Source organism: Salmo salar, chromosome ssa21 (genome assembly GCF_905237065.1).
Source record: "Salmo salar chromosome ssa21, Ssal_v3.1, whole genome shotgun sequence".
Taxonomy (NCBI): domain Eukaryota; kingdom Metazoa; phylum Chordata; class Actinopteri; order Salmoniformes; family Salmonidae; genus Salmo; species Salmo salar.
Window position 1 is genome coordinate 32,386,418 of NC_059462.1, and position 16,994 is coordinate 32,403,411.

Genomic DNA, 16,994 nt, shown 5'->3' on the forward strand with positions numbered 1-16,994 from the left:
AACACAGCCTTCTGTCCGTCTTCAACTGTTTGAACAGCATGTTAGCTTGTCCACTTTGTTCAGATATTGAAATTGAGTGGCCTACCTAAATTCTCAGAATGAGAACAAGTTGAAATTTCTTTATACAATTGTGTTTTATGCTTATTGCACATTTATAAAACACAGACTAGACAGCTAGTATAAAGGTATTTGGCTAAAATGCTGCTAGTGGTACTTGATACCGCAATGCCACATGCGACAAACTGAGCATTCATTTTCCAGAATCAATGGTCATGGCTACTCTCGTTTTAACATCTCTATTACGGTAAAATAATTTCTTAATGTGTTTCGGTGTCCATATGATAGTGAGTTAAAACTGCTCATCAGAGAGGAAGACGTGATCTCTCATCTTTGTTTTCGTGAGGGGCTTGGTGTGTGTCTGATTCTGTGTAAACCAGAGGAAGAGGCGAAGTCTGTTCAAAATCAGCCAAATGCGTTTCTATGGCCTTATTTTGGACCTAAGCTTGTCGTATTCCTTCCTGCCTTGGTGACAACAACTACCATTGTTAGGGTGGAGTCGTACATCTTGTCATTATATACAGATCTCTGGTGTAAATGGGAAGGTGCACAGAAGGAGCAAAGGAGACGAGACCAAAAAGACATTAACGTTTATTAAAAAGGAAACACAAAAAAACTTGGTTCTTGCAATACAGGCAGTTTGGAATATCGCGCAAAAATATATATTTGGAATTAATTGACTTAATTTGATATCGCCCAGCCCTACTTTTCAGTGGCAAATATGAAATGCATAGGTTTTAGTTTGAATGCATTTTTCTTTCTCTTGTGTCTCAGGCTCCTGTGTATGGAATCAACCGCCTGCCACCCCAGCAGCACATGTATGCCTACCAGCAGCCCACAAACACACCTCCCCTGCAGTCAACACCAGCCTGCATCTACCCTCCTCAAGATCAGGTCTTCAGCGCCCCTCTCCGCTTTGAGTCACCAGCAACCAGTCTCCTATCCCCATACAGTGAGGAATACTACGGCCACTCTCAGCCCACCACAAACCCTCCCCTCCCAGAGCCTGGCTACTTCACCAAGCCCTCCATTGTACCTGTCCAACCACCAAAGAGCATCGAGGGGAAGCCTGTGGGCTTTGGGAAGATCTCTTTTGGCCAGCCGATCCCTGCTGAGCCTCCTAAGTTGCCCAGCTTTGGTGCTGGAATAGTCGCCCAGTCCACTCCATCATCCGCTGCCTTTAAATTCAACTCCAACTTTAAATCCAATGATGGGGACTTCACCTTCAAGTCCAAAAACAATGAGAGCCTGTTGGGTCTTCTGACATCAGACATTCCCACCAAATCTGAGGGTCCCTCAGAGGGGAAGCCCCAAGAGCCTCGTAGCCAGGGAGGGATTTTTACCTTTGGCACTAAAAGCGCTCCTGGGTTCTCCTTTGCTGACACAATCCAGATCCAGGACAAACCAAACCTGTTTGGAAAAATTGACCAGCCATTTAGTTTCACTGATGTAACCACGCCGGTATTTGGGCTGGCAAACACAGCGGAGGAGGAGAAGGGAGCAGAGAGCAATAACGACAGCACTCATGTGGAGGAGGACGAGGATGGGCCTCACTTTGAGCCTATTGTGCCCCTCCCTGACAAAGTAGACGTGAAGACTGGAGAGGAGGAAGAGGAGGAGATGTTCTGTAACAGGGCCAAGCTGTTCAGATTCGATGCGGAGACAAAAGAGTGGAAAGAGAGAGGTATCGGCTTAGTCAAAATCCTAAAGCACAATAGATCAGGAAAAGTGCGTCTACTGATGAGGAGGGAGCAGGTTCTGAAGATCTGCGCTAACCACTACATCACGCCAGATATGCTCCTGAAACCAAATGCTGGATCTGACAAGTCCTGGGTCTGGAATGCCGTTGATTATGCAGATGAGGAACCAAGGCCTGAGCAACTGGCCATCCGGTACAAAACGCAAGACGAGGCATTGCTCTTCAAGACAAAGTTTGAAGAGGCTCAGAAGATCGTTCCCAAATCTCCAGAAAAGCAGCAAGATCAGTCATATACGAAAAATAATTTTCCTAAATCCTCTGATCCATTGGCGACAAACTTTGCTGCCCAGTTTGCAAAGAAGTACGAGGAGTGGGACTGCAATGTGTGCTGTGTAAGAAATGCAGCTAAAGTTATGCAGTGTGTTTCCTGCCAGACTGCCAACCCTAATGTCCCATCGAAGCCGGCCCGCACACCCAATACTGACATCAAAGGCTTTACTAGTGGGGCAGCTTCAGTGGGAGGATTTACTTTTGGATTTGGAGCCGACTCGTCAAAAGACACCAGCAGCTCAGGATCTATTGGAATAGGATTTGGGTCTTTTGGAGCTCAGATACCCTCCTCCTTTACGTTTGGAACCAGTGGCACCACTTATATACCTGCTGCTGGTTTTGGTGCCCAGTTTGGAAAGAGGCAAGAAACCACAAAAGTAGCAGCAGAATCAAAGCCCTCAACCAAGCCATTTGACTCTGGATTTGGTGTGCAGTTCGGCAAAAAGCCAGGACAGTGGGACTGTGATACATGCGCTGTAAGAAATGAGGCATCTGCAAACAGTTGTCTCTCTTGTCAAACTCCTAACCCTTCAGGAAAAGCTGCTGCTGGTGCCCCAGCTTTGGCAACCCTCTCAATTGGGTCTGGATTTGGTACACAGTTTGGCAAAAAAACAGGGCAGTGGGAGTGTGATGTTAGAAATGATGAGTCTACTAGCAGTTGTGTTTCTTGTCAAACTCCAAACCCTGTAGCCAAAACAGATGTAGATGGAGCAGCACAATCAAAGTTCTCAACCATGCCATTTGGTGCCCCAGCTTTGGCAACCCTCTCAACTGGGTCTGGATTTGGTGCCCAATTCAGCAAAAAGCTAGGGCAATGGGACTGTGATACATGCGTTGTAAGAAACGAGGCTTCTTCAAGCAGTTGTGTTTCTTGTCAAACTCCTAACCCTTCAGCAAAATCAACAGTAGAGGTAGCACCAACAACAAAGCCAACAGTGTCAGGCTTTGCTGCTCCTTTTTCAAAGAAAGATGGACAATGGGACTGTGACACCTGTCTAGTGAGGAATGATGCATCTGCCTCTAAGTGTGTTTCCTGCCAGACACCCAACCCCAATGCTAGCAGCTCCTCTTTTGGGGCCATGTTTGCCAGGCAGGGGGGACAGTGGGACTGTGACGCATGTCTAGTCAGAAACAACAACTCTGCTAGTCAATGTGTCTCCTGTGAGATGCCCAACCCCAATGTTAAGAGCACAGCCACAGCCGCCACTTCCAGCTCATCTTTCAGCTTTAACTTTGGGCGTCAGAGTTCCTCTACTCAACCCACAGGCGCTGGGTTTAAAGCAAACTTCAACAGTGACAGCTCTTTGCAGTTTGGCACAGGCAACATTGATAAAAGTTCCCCTGCATCCTTCAAGTTTGAGACCCCTCCTCAGGCTGAAAGCAGTACCCCCAGTGCTGCAGGCTTCTCTTTCACCATGCCCATCCCAGCAGGTGGCTTTAAGTTTGGCACTCAGGAAACTGCAAAGGAAACCCTACCAGCTGAAATTCAGACCCCTGCTTCAGGGTCTACGTCAATGTTCCCGAAGAGTATCGCAGAGCAGCACAAAGAGAAAGAGAAGGAATCTGGTGTCAGTGTATATGCATCAGCGCTGTCAGTGGACAAGACAGGTCAGGATGAAAATCCCCTCTTCACTGGCAAACCCAACGACTTCAGTTTTGCAGACTTGGCTAAAAACTCACAAGGAGACTTCCAGTTTGGCCAGACTGACTCCAATTTCAAAGGCTTCACCCGTGCTGGTGAGCAGCTGTTCACATCCCTTCAGTCAAACCAGATGGCAGACACCTCAGCTGACCAGGATGAAGAGGACGTATACAAGACGGAGGAGAATGACGATATCCAGTTTGAGCCTGTGGTCCAGATGCCAGAGAAAGTGGACCTGGTCACAGGAGAGGAGGACGAACAGGCCCTCTACTCCCAGAGAGTGAAGCTCTTCAGGTTTGACGGAGACATCAGCCAGTGGAAGGAGAGGGGCGTTGGGGTCCTCAAGATCCTGAAGAACGCCACCAATGGCAGGCTTAGGGTTCTGATGAGGAGAGAGCAGGTCCTGAAGGTGTGTGCCAACCACTGGATTACCACCACCATGAACCTGAAGCCCTTGGCTGGCTCCGACAAGGCCTGGATGTGGCTGGCTAATGACTTCTCTGATGGAGATGCCAGACTGGAGCAACTCGCTGCCAAGTTTAAAACCCCTGAGCTGGCTGAGGAGTTCAAGCTAAAGTTTGAGGAGTGTCAGAGGCTCCTGTTAGACATCCCACTGCAGACTCCTCACAAGCTTGTTGACACGGGCAGAACTGCCCATCTCATCCAGAAGGCAGAGGAGATGAAGTCCGGCCTGAAAGATCTTAAATCTTTCCTGACCGATGACAGAACCAAGATCAAGGAGGACGACCGCCAAGCTAACATCACGACAGCCAGTAACACCTCTGGTCTGATTATCAAGCCCCACGCGGAGAGCACTGGCCCTACCTTAGAATGGGACAACTATGACCTGAGAGAAGAGGCTCTGGACGACAGTGCTGACACCTCTGTCTACGCCTCACCCCTGGCAAGCAGCCCAATCAGGAAGAACCTCTTCTGCTTTGGAGAATCCACAGCTGGCTTTAACTTCAGCTTCCAGCCTGTCGTCAGTCCCGCCAAGTCGCTGGCCAAGATGAACCAGAGCGGGGTGTCAGTGGACGAGGAGCAGGACATTAGCCAGGAGGAGGAGCGGGACGGCCTGTACTTTGAGCCTGTGGTTCCCCTGCCAGACCTGGTAGAGATCTCCACTGGAGAGGAGAATGAAAATGTGTGTTTCAGCCACAGGGCAAAGCTGTATCGCTATGACAAAGACCTGAACCAGTGGAAGGAGAGGGGCATCGGAGACCTCAAGATACTGCAGAACTACAACACCAAACGAGTCAGACTCATCATGAGGAGAGACCAAGTCCTGAAAATCTGCGCCAACCACTGGGTCACATCTTCTATGAAGTTGGAGCCCATGAAGGGTGCTGAGAAGGCCTGGGTCTGGAGCGCTATTGACTTTGCCGAGGTAGCTAAGGGAAATGTTGAGCAGTTAGCTGTGAGATTCAAACTGAAGGATGTGGCTAACTCCTTCAGAGATGTCTTTGACCAGGCTAAAACTGCCCAGGAGAATGAGATTCTGGTCACTCCAATAGCCTCCAGTGAGACCCTTCCTCAGAAGGAAGCAATAGCGACGGGGACAACAGTGCTTGGACAAACTGCTGTGGCCATCCTGGAGGAGACCACCACAGAACGGACGGAGCAGTATCATGAGACTTTACACACCCCTGACTGCAAGTCCTCCACCACCATACCACATAGCCCTCTCAACCTCTCCAGGATGGTGATGTCCCCACCCAAGTTCCTCTTTGGAACAGACTCTCTCCAGAAGTTCTTTGGAAGCAGCCCCCCGTCGTCCAAGGAGGATGGTTCTTCAGAGAGCTCCAAGGTTAAAGACAGCGGTCGGACCTCCCAGCCTTTAACTGCATTCAAAATCTCAGAAAAAGGTAAGCCTTTTGTTATCCTTTCTTGATTGTTTTTGTTGAGCTTGTGGTTCAGTGTAAACCTCTTGTTTTTAAATGGTGAAGGCCATTTCGGAGTTTTCACATAATTTGACCCCATTGTGTTGTGATTCCATTCATGTCCCATTGGTTTATTGCATTGCTCCTCCCACCAGCCCACACTCTTGCGTTAGTAGGACAGAACATAACCGTCACTCCCATTAGCCTAACTTACATCCACTCTTCCTCACATTTGGTATTTGGATATAGGTTGTTTGATATGATAGCTGATGTAATTGATTATATACTTCATTACATTTAGTATATTATACAAAATAATGCAGTCACAAGATTTATTGCAGGCTTCGTCTTCATGAAGGCAGAAATGGGGACAGGACATAGTTGGAGGACTCTAGATTAGGCCTGGGCAATTCCAGTCCTCGGGGGCCTGATTGTTGTCACACTTTTCTCCTCTAACTATGTCCTGTCCCCACCATTCTTAAAGTAGTCAACTGGGTGGGACTTCCCATGGGTTACAGAAGGATCACATGATTCCATCCGAGTCATCTGCCAGTAAATTATACTTCTGAGCAAACACTAGGTGGCAGTATGCACCCTTTCAGTTTGTTTGCCAACTAGGAGGAGAAGGAGGAGGTAATAATAATGGAGATTGACTCAATGGCGCTGCCCGTGAGTTTACAGACACCATAATGGAAATTAGGTAAAGATGATATCTCTATCATTCTCTATGGGACAGGACTGAAATAATGAAAGATTGATATTGGCTTAATCCATTACGCTTACTTAATGCAATGATGTTCAGCAACTTGAAGCTAACCAAAGATGCATTAACATATTTTATTTTCTTAATCCAACCACCCACAATTCTAGTTTGTCTCACATGCCAACCATTATTTTGTAGGATTGGATTTTAGGCTTTTCAAAGATAACCCAAAGACTTTTTGGACCAGCACCTCATCCACCCAATTTGAGCCCCCAGGTACTCTGTCACTACACTGTGTGTGCTGTGACACGTCACCTACACAGCTGTCACCTGTCTGGCCTTGCCTGGTAGCCGGTCTTAACCCGCACGCAACGAGTGGAACATGCAGTGCATTTGGAAAGTATTCAGAGCCGTTGATGTTTTTCCCACATTTTGTTACGTTGGTCTTATTCTAAAATTGATGAAATTGTTGTTCCCCTCAATCTACACACAATGACAAAGCAAAAACAGGTTTAGACATTTTTGCAAAAAATAAACAAATATTACGTTTACATAAGTTTTCAGACCCTTTACTCACTACTTTGTTGAAAGTGAACCTACCCTCCAGTCCTGAGCGCTCTGGAGCAGGTTTTCATCAAGGATCTTTATGTACTTCACTCTGTTCATCTTTCCCTCGATCCTGACTAGTCTCCCAGTCCCTTCCGCTGAAAAACTTCCCACCGCCTTAATGCTGCCACTACCATGCTTCACTGTAGGGATGGTGCCAGATTTCCTCCAGACGTGAACCTTGGTATTCAGGTCAAAGAGTTCAATCTTGGTTTCATCAGACCAGAGAATCTTGTTTCTAATGGTCAGTCCTTTAGATCCTTTTTGGCAATCTCCAAGGGGGCTGTCATGTGCCTTTTACTGAGCAGTGGCTTTCGTCTGGCCACTCTACCATAAAGGCCTGATTGGTGGAGTGCTACAGTGATGGTTGTCTTTCTGGAAGGTTCTCCAATCTCCACAGAGGAACTCTGGAGCTCTGTCAGAGTGACCATTGGGTTCTTGGTCACCTCCCTGACCAAGGCCCTTCTCCCCCAATTGCTCAGTTTGGCCAGGGGTGCCAGCTCTAGGAAGAGTATTGGTGGTTCTAAACTTTTTCAATTGAAGATTGATTGAGGCCACTGTGTTCTAGGGGACCATCAACCCTGACACGGTCACCAGTTGCAGTGTTTCCTCTGACACATTGGTGCGGCTGGCTTCCGGGTTAATCGAGCAGTGTGTCAAGAAATAGTGCGGCTTGACAGGATCGTGTTTTGGAGGACACATGGCTCTCGGCCTTGGCCTTTCCCGAGTCTGTACGGGAGTTAAAGCGATGGGACAAGACTAAATATAAATTGGATATCACGAAATTGTGGAGAAAGAGGGGGTTAAAAAAAAGAATGAAAATTGTTTTATCTATTTTTATTCAAAAAATGTTTTTGCTTGTTATTATGGGGTATTGTGTGTAGATTGAGGAGGAATTTTTAACATTGATTTAATCCATTTTAGAATAAGGCTGTAACTTAACAAAATGTGGAAAAGGGGGAGGGGTCTGAATACTTTCCGAATGCACTGTACAAAACATTAGTACAACAACCTAATGAGCTGCATGCCTATGTTTGATACTCAACAGTAACTCTTACTCTAGTGAAATATAGATTTCTGCAGATGAAAGTTAGGGTGTGTTTAGCTAATGGAGGGGTGAAATGACTGAGTACCTGGTAGCATCCAGTTGTGTTGACGGCGATTCAGAGTACTTCTCCCTCTGTTTAAACGGAGACACGGGGAGATTCCAGCCATGCTTCCTGTCAGAAATGTGCTGTCACACACATTTTTAGTTCAGGATGTGTAGCAACAGTGTGAAATCAAATCCCGTTCTGGTTTGTTCCAGTGAAAGAGCCAGAGTTGAAACTCCGGTAGCATGTTCTGTATGTCACAAGCAAAACTTGTTCTACCACTGGACAGCAATCTATGGATTGGTTTTAGAGCAGCAGGAAGAAATGGTAAAACTGCTATCCTCTATGGTTGGCCTCATGTACAGTACACTGTAGATCCATGGTTCTAATGTTTATAATGCTTTTGAGATTGACTTACTCAGTAGTAATAGCATTGTCAGAGATATAGGAGCCTGCTCGCTCGGTGTGGTGAAATGCATGGTGTCAGTCTTTTTAGATGCATGTGTTTTGAAGAGGAACTAACCCTAGACATGCACCTACCTGCTCAGTGAACTGGTTTTGTGACTTTCTAGTAAATAAAATGTTAGCCTGCCTTTTTAGTACCAAACAATAACCTTGGAGCATAATTACGTCAAGTCATATTACAGTTTCTGTAGATCCAATTTTCAATAATAATTCAAATTCACCTTGGAGATGAATATAGTTGTATTATGGTTCCTGCTCTCAATGTCTCTCTGTTCTGTACACTGTTCTGTTGGAAGGGGGCCTCCTGACTGAGTTCTCAACATTTGTGTTGTGTTATAGCACCCTCCCAGGCGGAGGCCGACGGTGAGGTGGAAGTGGTGTATGTGAGGCAGCCAACAGTTGAGCAGGCTCTTCTGGCCAGGGAACTCATGCTGCCTCTCACCTTCTTCTGCTACCAGAACGAACCAGGATATACCAGCGACGACCAGACAGATGGTGAGAAACATTCTCTCTTAAACGTTTTCTACCTGCATGAGCAACCGTTTAGTAATTGTAGTTGACAGTGTTGCTAAGGTTAATTTGTGCTGTGAATATTGCAGATGAGGACTTTGAGACAGCAGTTAAAGCCCTGAATGGAAAACTGTACCAGGATCCTCCTGAGAGAGAGGCTGCAAGTGCAGGTTCTGGTAAGTTTCATGGCCAAAGCAGCTATAGAGATGGGTATGAATAGGACAGGTTGGGGTGAAATTTCTCCTCAAAAGTTACTTCACCAATAACCTGCTCCACTCGTCTCCTCTCAGCAGGCCAGGCCGAGGCAGGTGTTGAGGGTCTGGACCCGGAGGTTGAGGTGGTATGGGAGAAGAGGCCTACTCCAGAGGAAGAACAGAAAGCCAGGAACCTGCAGCTACCTTCAACCTTCTTCTGTGGTGAAGGCAGCGACAGCGAGGCAGAGAAGGACAAGCCTGAGGACTTTGAGACAGAGGTCCGCAAAGCACAGGAGGCCCTGGTGAGATTATATGATATGCATTTGTTTGCACATAGGTAAACAACTTATGTGGCATTGGGTTATAAGAAATTGAAAGTGGTTCTCTCAAGCAAATGTTAACCGTTTTAGTTATTGTGTTTTAGGATGCTGAGAGAAGCTCAGACCCTGTTTCATCTGAGGCTGTGTCCTCCAGCACCGGCGAAGTCCAGTCCACTACAGCAGAAAAACAGGTCCCATTTCAGTCCTTAGCCATCCAGAAGGTTGAAGTCTCAGCCTCAGGTAGCCAGGAACAGGCCACAGAACAGTTGGTTACCATCCAGGAGGCAAAAGTCCAGTCCTCTACAGCAGAGGAACATCTCCCAGATCAGTCCTTAACAATACAGGAGGCTGAAATCCCAACCCCAGGTAGCCAGGAACAGGCCACAGAACAGTTGGTTACCATCCAGGATGCTGACATCCAGTCTTCTACAGCAGAGGAACAGGTCCCAGTTCAATCAGTAACCATTCAGGAGGCAGAAGAACAGGTCTCAGTTCAGTCATTAACCATTCAGGAGGCAGACGTCCAGTCCTCTACTGCAGAAGAACAGGTCTCAGTTCAGTCATTAACCATTCAGGAGGCAGACGTCCAGTCCTCTACAGCAGAAGGACAGGTCTCAGTTCAGTCATTAACCATTCAGGAGGCAGAGGTCCAGTCCACTACAGAGGGGCAGCAGACTCCAGATCAGTCAGACTCCCCTTCAACACCATCTCAGACTGCGGTCTCCCGCAGCAGGGAACAGGCTACCACTCCAAACTCTTCAGAAAAACCTGCTGCTAGTGCCCCAGCTTTGGTAACCCCCTCATTTGGTTTTGGATTTGGTGCACAGTTTGGCAAAAAGCCAGGGCAGTGGGAGTGTGACACGTGTCTTGTTAGAAATGAGGAGTCTGCAAGCAGTTGTGTTTCTTGTCAAACTCTAAACCCTGCTGCCAGCAGCGGGGAGCAGGCTCCAGATCAGTCAGACTCTACTCCAGCAGCTACCAGCAGCAGCCCTATAGACCTGTCTGCCAAGAAGACCTCTGAGCCTGACTCTACTACTACATTTACTACAACCACTACTCAGGGTATGAGACATTTATCACTGCAAAGCCTTTTGAATTCTACCCTCACTTAACTCTTGGCAATGCCTTCTATTTTCTCCCAGCAACACAATCCCACTTCTGACACCAATGCAGCAAGCTGAGCTGTCTTCTCTTCCTTACTTTCTCTTTTACAGATGATCCTAACTCATTTGGCTCATTGGGCTTCAGTGCTCTAGGAGGGGAAGGGTTCTCCTTTGCTGATCTGGCACAGAACACTGGGGGGGAATTTGCCTTTGGAAAACAAGGTTGGCACTTCTAAGTTTTCTCTGTACGATTGACCGAAGAAAATTCTATATGATGTGTGTTCTTAAGATTTCTATTAGTCGCCATGACAACTGAGTTATGTTTCAGTGGAAACATTTCAGTGAACTTTTTTCTGTTTCATTGTTAGATTCCAACTTCTCGTGGGCGAACGCCGGGGCTACGTTGTTTGGAGCTGCAGCCCCAGCCAAAGCTGAGGGAGGGGAGGAGGGGAGTGATGAAGAGGACACTAATAATGTGGGCATTGACTTTGAACCCATAGTCTCTCTACCAGAGGTACTTATCAATGCACTGCTTCTCATCTGTCTCCACTTACCCTTACTGGGAATGTCATCGTTATGAAGTAAAGTAAGTAGCCTTGGTGTGTGCGAGCAAGAATGGCTCATAGGAGCAGACCGGTTTCTGTAGTGAGGCAGCTTGTTTTACAAGTACACTGCCTGGACAGGACACTAGTCTGACGCAGGGCCTTCCCCCAATCTATCTGTTTAAAGGAAAAGTCCACAAAACCAGTCATTCTTTCATTTACAGGGTTAAATAACACTATGTGGGAAAAAGTGTGATTTAACAAAAATATATAATTTACATTCATTTTGGCGTCATAATAACGTTTGTAGCAACATGGAAAGTTGTTATGGAAATCTGTTGCATCTCAAGTCGTCTACAAAATCCACAATGCAATGCTCTCTCTACGGGCAAACGTAGCTACACACAATAATATAGAAGATAATATCAGCATGTTAGTTTGTTCCATGTTCTACTCAATACATTTCTGTATGAGTTCTGTAATCTTACACCCTCTTGATGTATAAGCTCTTGGTCTGGTCACTAACCTGCGTGTAACTGTGTTGTCCAGGTGGAGACTAAGTCAGGGGAGGAGGATGAGGAGATCCTGTTTAAGGAGCGTACCAAGCTGTACCGCTGGGAGAGAGACCTGGGCCAGTGGAAGGAGAGGGGTGTGGGAGACATCAAGATCCTCTTCCACCCCGATAAGAGGTTCTACCGGGTGCTGATGAGGAGGGAGCAGGTTCTGAAGGTCTGTGCCAATCACACCATCTGTCAGAGCATGGAGCTCAAACCCATGAACACCTCTAACCAAGCCCTAGTCTGGACAGCTACTGACTTTTCAGGTAGGTCTATACATAGCTCGGAAACACTCACACAAAGCTACGTAAATATATTGATTCCTATATCATTTATGAATTGATCTTTTTTTTTATCAACACAAAATTCCAGAGGGTGAGGGTAAGGTGGAACAGTTGGCAGCCAAGTTTAAGACAGCGGAGCTGGCCGAGTGTTTCAGGAAGACCTTCTGTGAGTGTCAGAGTCGTATGAGCCAATCAGAGGCCTCATCCCTCTCCTCCCCCAACTGTCCAGGGTACAGGAACATTCCAGAGACGCCAATCCCCAGGTCAGTGTTTCCCCTGTCTGCTAATGTATAGGTGGGTTGCCTAGCCTACCACTTTTGTCCCCTCCACCTAAAATAATGTTTAATAACATTTCTAAAGAGTCCATGAATGCCTGTAAAAGAATCAATATGAAACTCTGCCCCCAGGTGTACCTCTCTATCTCCGCTGACGACGAGCCCCTGGGAACGGTCACCATAGAACTGTTCTCTCACATCGTCCCCAAGACAGCTGAGAATTTCAGAGCGCTGTGTACAGGACAGAAAGGCTTCGGGCTGCGCAACTCTGTCTTCCACAGGGTCGTACCGGACTTCATGTGTCAGGTGAGAAGCTGGGAGTGCAGTTGTGGGGTTAGCCTCAAACCAGACAATAATCAGAGCCAAAGTGCTTTCATAACCTTCAATACCATGTTTCCCAAAACATAGGTCACAGTTAGTGCCTCTTGGAACACAAAACATTTTGTAAACCACTGCAAGAATGTATAACTCTGCTTGGTCCTGTCTCTGTATTGTCCTCTTTCCTCAGGGTGGAGACATCACCAACCAGGATGGGACGGGAGGGAAATCCATCTACGGGCACAAGTTTGAGGATGAGAATTTTGACGTGCGCCACACAGGCCCGGGGCTGCTGTCCATGGCCAACCACGGCCGAGACACCAATAACTCCCAGTTCTTCATCACTTTGAAGAAGGCTGAGCACTTGGACTTCAAACACGTGGCCTTTGGCTTCGTCAGAGAGGGCATGGACGTGGTTCGCAGCATGGGAGAGCTGGGCACCAAGACTGGCAAACCCAGCAAGAAGATTGTCATCACCGAATGTGGACAACTGTAGAGCTTCGCTCTGTTCACTGACTGTTGACAACTCAACTGTAGGGCTGAGATCTGGTCACTGACTGGACGGCTATCGTCATTCGCTCGGCTCATGGACTGGACAGTGATAAGCTTTCAAACTGTGGAGCGGACAACTATAGTAGGCAAATCTCAAATGAGACCCTATATCCCATGTAATGTAAAACATGTTTTTTGTGTTTTTGTTTCTTCCAGAGCCCATGTGGAGTGCACTAAGGGTTCTGGCAGTGCACTACGGTGGGAATAGGGTGTCATTTGAGACATAGATGGTCTCCTTTTCATAAGTGTTGCCAGACCCTGAGGGCAGCATGTGACTGTGTGAGTCCCCAGACTTAATTTTTGTGTATAATGTACATTACCTTCTTTTTGGGGGGGTGGGGGTTCTTTTCATGTGTTCCAATAAGAGTTGAAAGCGCTGGTTACTTCATAAGCTCCCTAACTTGATTGTTTTGTATAATTAAGCCTTAATTGAGATTAAGAAACCTTGTTTAAAAACCAACCTCTGTTCATTTTGAACTATGTTCCTCTCTCCTGCTCCCTGTGAATACTTTTAGCTGTGTTTTTGTGTATACATTGATTTCATAATGTGCATTGAGGCGACCCTTGTTCGTGTTAAACTCTGAAGGTAGGAATATGACGAACTATAACCTGCTGTGTGACACTTTGGGAGAGGGATGACATAATATATTATGGTACTGAAAGACACTTCTATGGTGTTCTGTTGACAAAAATTCTTATTTTCAATAAATAAATGATTCAGGAGAATGTCTTTAGAAATAAAGTTGCTTTATACTGATAATTATGAGGATGCCCTTTACGATTTCAAACATACTTTTAGTCATGTAGTGTATGTGGACACCTGCTCATTGAACATCTCATTACAAAATCATGAGCAGTAATATGGAGTAGGTCCCCCCCCCCTTTGCTGCTATAACAGCCTCCACTCTTCTGGGAAGGCTTTCCACTAGATGTTGGAACATTGCTGCAGGGACTTGCTTCCATTCCGCCACAAGAGCATTAGTGAGGTTGTGTACTGATGGACGATTATCCCAGGCTCGCAGTCGGTGTTCAAATTCATCCCAAAGCCCAAAGCTTTCAATGATGTTGAGATCAGGGCTCTGTGCAGGCCAGTCAAGTTCTTCCACACCTATCTCGACAAACCATTTCTGTATGGACCTCGCTTTGTGCACAGGGGCATTGACATGCTGAAACAGGGAAGGGCCTTACCAAAACTTGCCACAAAGTTGGAAGCACAGAATTGTCTAGAATGTCATTGTTTGCTGTAGCTTTAAGATTTCCCTTCACTGGAACTAAGGAGCCTAGCCCAACCCATGAAAGAGACCCAGACCATTATTCCTCCTCCACCAAACTTTCCAGTTGGCACTATGCATTGGGGCAGGTAGAGTTCTCCTGGCATCCGCCAAACTCAGATTAATCCGTCGGACTGCCAGATGGTGAAGCATGACTCATGACTCCAGAGAACGTGTTTCCACTGCTCCAGAGTCCAATGGTGGCCAGCTTTGCACCACTCCAGCCGACACTTGGCATTGCTCATGGTGATCTTAGGCTTGCCTGGCCATGGAAACCCATTTCATGATGCTCCCAACAAACGGTTCTTCTGCTGATGTTTTAATTCAAATCAAAATCTAATTTTATTTGTCACATGCCCCGAATACAGGTGTAAACCTTATCGTGCTTAATTACAAGCCCTTAACCAACAATGCAGTTAAGAAAATATTTACTAAATAAACTAAGTAACAAAATGAGATTATATACAGGGGGTACTGGTACGGAGTAAATGTGCGGGGGTAATTGAGGTAATATGTACCTGTAGGTAGGGGTAAAGTGACTATGTATAGATAATAAACAGTGGGTTGTAGCAGAGAGGACAGTCTATGACTTGGGTGACTGGAGTCTTTGACAATTTTTTGGGCCTTCCTCTGGTACTGCCTAGTATAGAGGTCCTGGATGGCAGGAAGCTTGGCCCCAGTGATGTACTGGGCCGTACGCACTACCCTCTGTAGCGCCTTATGGATGGATACCGAGCAGTTGCCATACAAGGCAGTGATGCAACCGGTCAGGATGCTCTCGATGGTGCAGCTGTAGAACTTTGAGGTTCTGGGGACTCATGCCAAATCTTTTCAGTCTCCTGAGGGGGAATAGGCGTTGTCTTCATGACTGTCTTCGTTTGTTTGGACCATGACAGTTTGTTGGTGATGTGTACACTAAGGAACTTGAAGCTCTCTGCCCGCTCCACTACAGCCCTGGCGATGTGAATGGGAGCGTGTTCGGCCCACCTCGTTCTGTAGTCCACGATCAGCTCCTTTGTCTTGCTCACATTGAGGGAGAGGTTGTTGTCCTGGCACCACACTGCCAGGTCTCTGACCTCCCTATAGGCTGTCTCGTTGTTGGTGATAAGGCCTACCACCGTTGTCAGCTAATTTAATGATGGTCTTGGAGTCGTGCTTGGCCACGCAGTCGTGGGTGAACAGGCAGTACATGAGGGGACTAAGCACAAACCCCTGAGGGGCACCTGTGTTGAGGATCAGCGTGGCAGATGTGTTGTTGCCTACCATCACCACCTGGGGGTGGACCATCAGGAAGTCCAGGATCCAGTTGCAGAGGGAGGTGTTTAGTCCTAGGGTCCTTAGCTTAGTGATGAGCTTTTGGGCACTGTGGTGTTGAATGCTGAGCTGAAGTAAATTAACATTCTCACATGTATTTGCTCTAGTAACTAGGTTTCCATGCAATTGGCGAGAGCTTTTCATATGAATATTCTGAAATAGGCCTACGCATAAAGAAAAAATGCAAATATCCCCACCAGTGGTGTTTCCACTAAACAGACTTTTTGGTGATAAAAATCGGTGCTGGGTGACGTTGTCGGGACACAAAATGTACATTTTTCGCCTATGTTTTCACCTATTAAAAATCTAATGGGCAGTGTTGATGATTAGTTATTTGAGAAGGAGACCAAGTCAAGACGTTGGACCGGGTGATTCAGTTTATAGTAAGGCAGTTTATTATGAGACAAAGATATTTGGCAAAGCATGCACGGACTCCTTCGTTTAGCTCATAGGGAACTAGCAGAAGAGAGCCCCGAAACATAGTATACATCCAATTTATACAATGAAATAAGTGTGTTGACGTTGAGTCTAGTAGGTCCGCTCTCCTGACTGGTCGATGAGTGGAGGGACGGTCCACTCTCCAGGTGGTGTCGACTTCCCATTGGCCCTTGGCAGTGTCCTTTGTCCTCGGAGTCCAACACACCTAAGTGTGTGTGTGTGTGTGTGTGTGTGTGTGTGTGTGTATTTCTGGTAATTCGTGTCTGGGTGCTTGCGATATTCATGGAATGTTGTTCTTTACACCAGTGGTCAGTTCGTGTGGCTAGGGCTTAAGTCAGCCATCTGTCTCTGGGTGTGGTCGTGATTGGTATCAGTTGGTCGCTCAATATGTCTCTGGAATTTTGTTGTGTGCTGTTGTGAAACATGTTGTGCAAATGCCCTCCTTATATATCATTAGGTAAAACGTTAGATTATCTTTATTACAGGAGTGTGTTTCCATCACATTTTCAACTCTACCGATAGTTTTGTCACAAAAACTGTTGCGTTAAATAGCAAATGTGCCTATTCTGGTTTTGGTACACGCACTCTAGACAACAGCTCGCAGATACAGTCTAGCCAAGAATGTGCAGATACAGTGCTGGTAGGCTAGTCTAAGATTATTATGGATAAGAGTGAGAATATTTCATTTGTCAAATGTTCACTGCCCTGTGAAGTTCATAACTCATTTCATCTGTAGCCTAATAAACTGCATGGTTTCCCGTATCATAGTAGGAAGACCTCACACCATGTGACTCCAAGTTTACTTCAATATGGTGATTATTATATCAATATTTGTGCATAAAG

General features: G+C 46.4%; 1 protein-coding gene across 1 annotated transcript in view; it reads left to right on the forward strand.

The window, feature by feature from the left end:
* LOC106582213 (E3 SUMO-protein ligase RanBP2) overlaps positions 1–13,888 on the forward strand; it is a 35,327-nt gene extending 21,439 nt beyond the window's left edge. Inside the window, 13 exon segments of the mRNA XM_045704683.1 lie at positions 832–5,593; positions 6,510–6,587; positions 8,813–8,968; positions 9,073–9,159; positions 9,274–9,479; positions 9,602–10,559; positions 10,712–10,822; positions 10,969–11,114; positions 11,692–11,965; positions 12,072–12,187; positions 12,190–12,246; positions 12,391–12,564; positions 12,767–13,888. Of these exon segments, the coding sequence (XP_045560639.1) occupies positions 832–5,593; positions 6,510–6,587; positions 8,813–8,968; positions 9,073–9,159; positions 9,274–9,479; positions 9,602–10,559; positions 10,712–10,822; positions 10,969–11,114; positions 11,692–11,965; positions 12,072–12,187; positions 12,190–12,246; positions 12,391–12,564; positions 12,767–13,072 (7,431 nt within the window). The 3' untranslated portion in view covers positions 13,073–13,888.
* Positions 13,889–16,994: the final 3,106 nt, after the last annotated feature.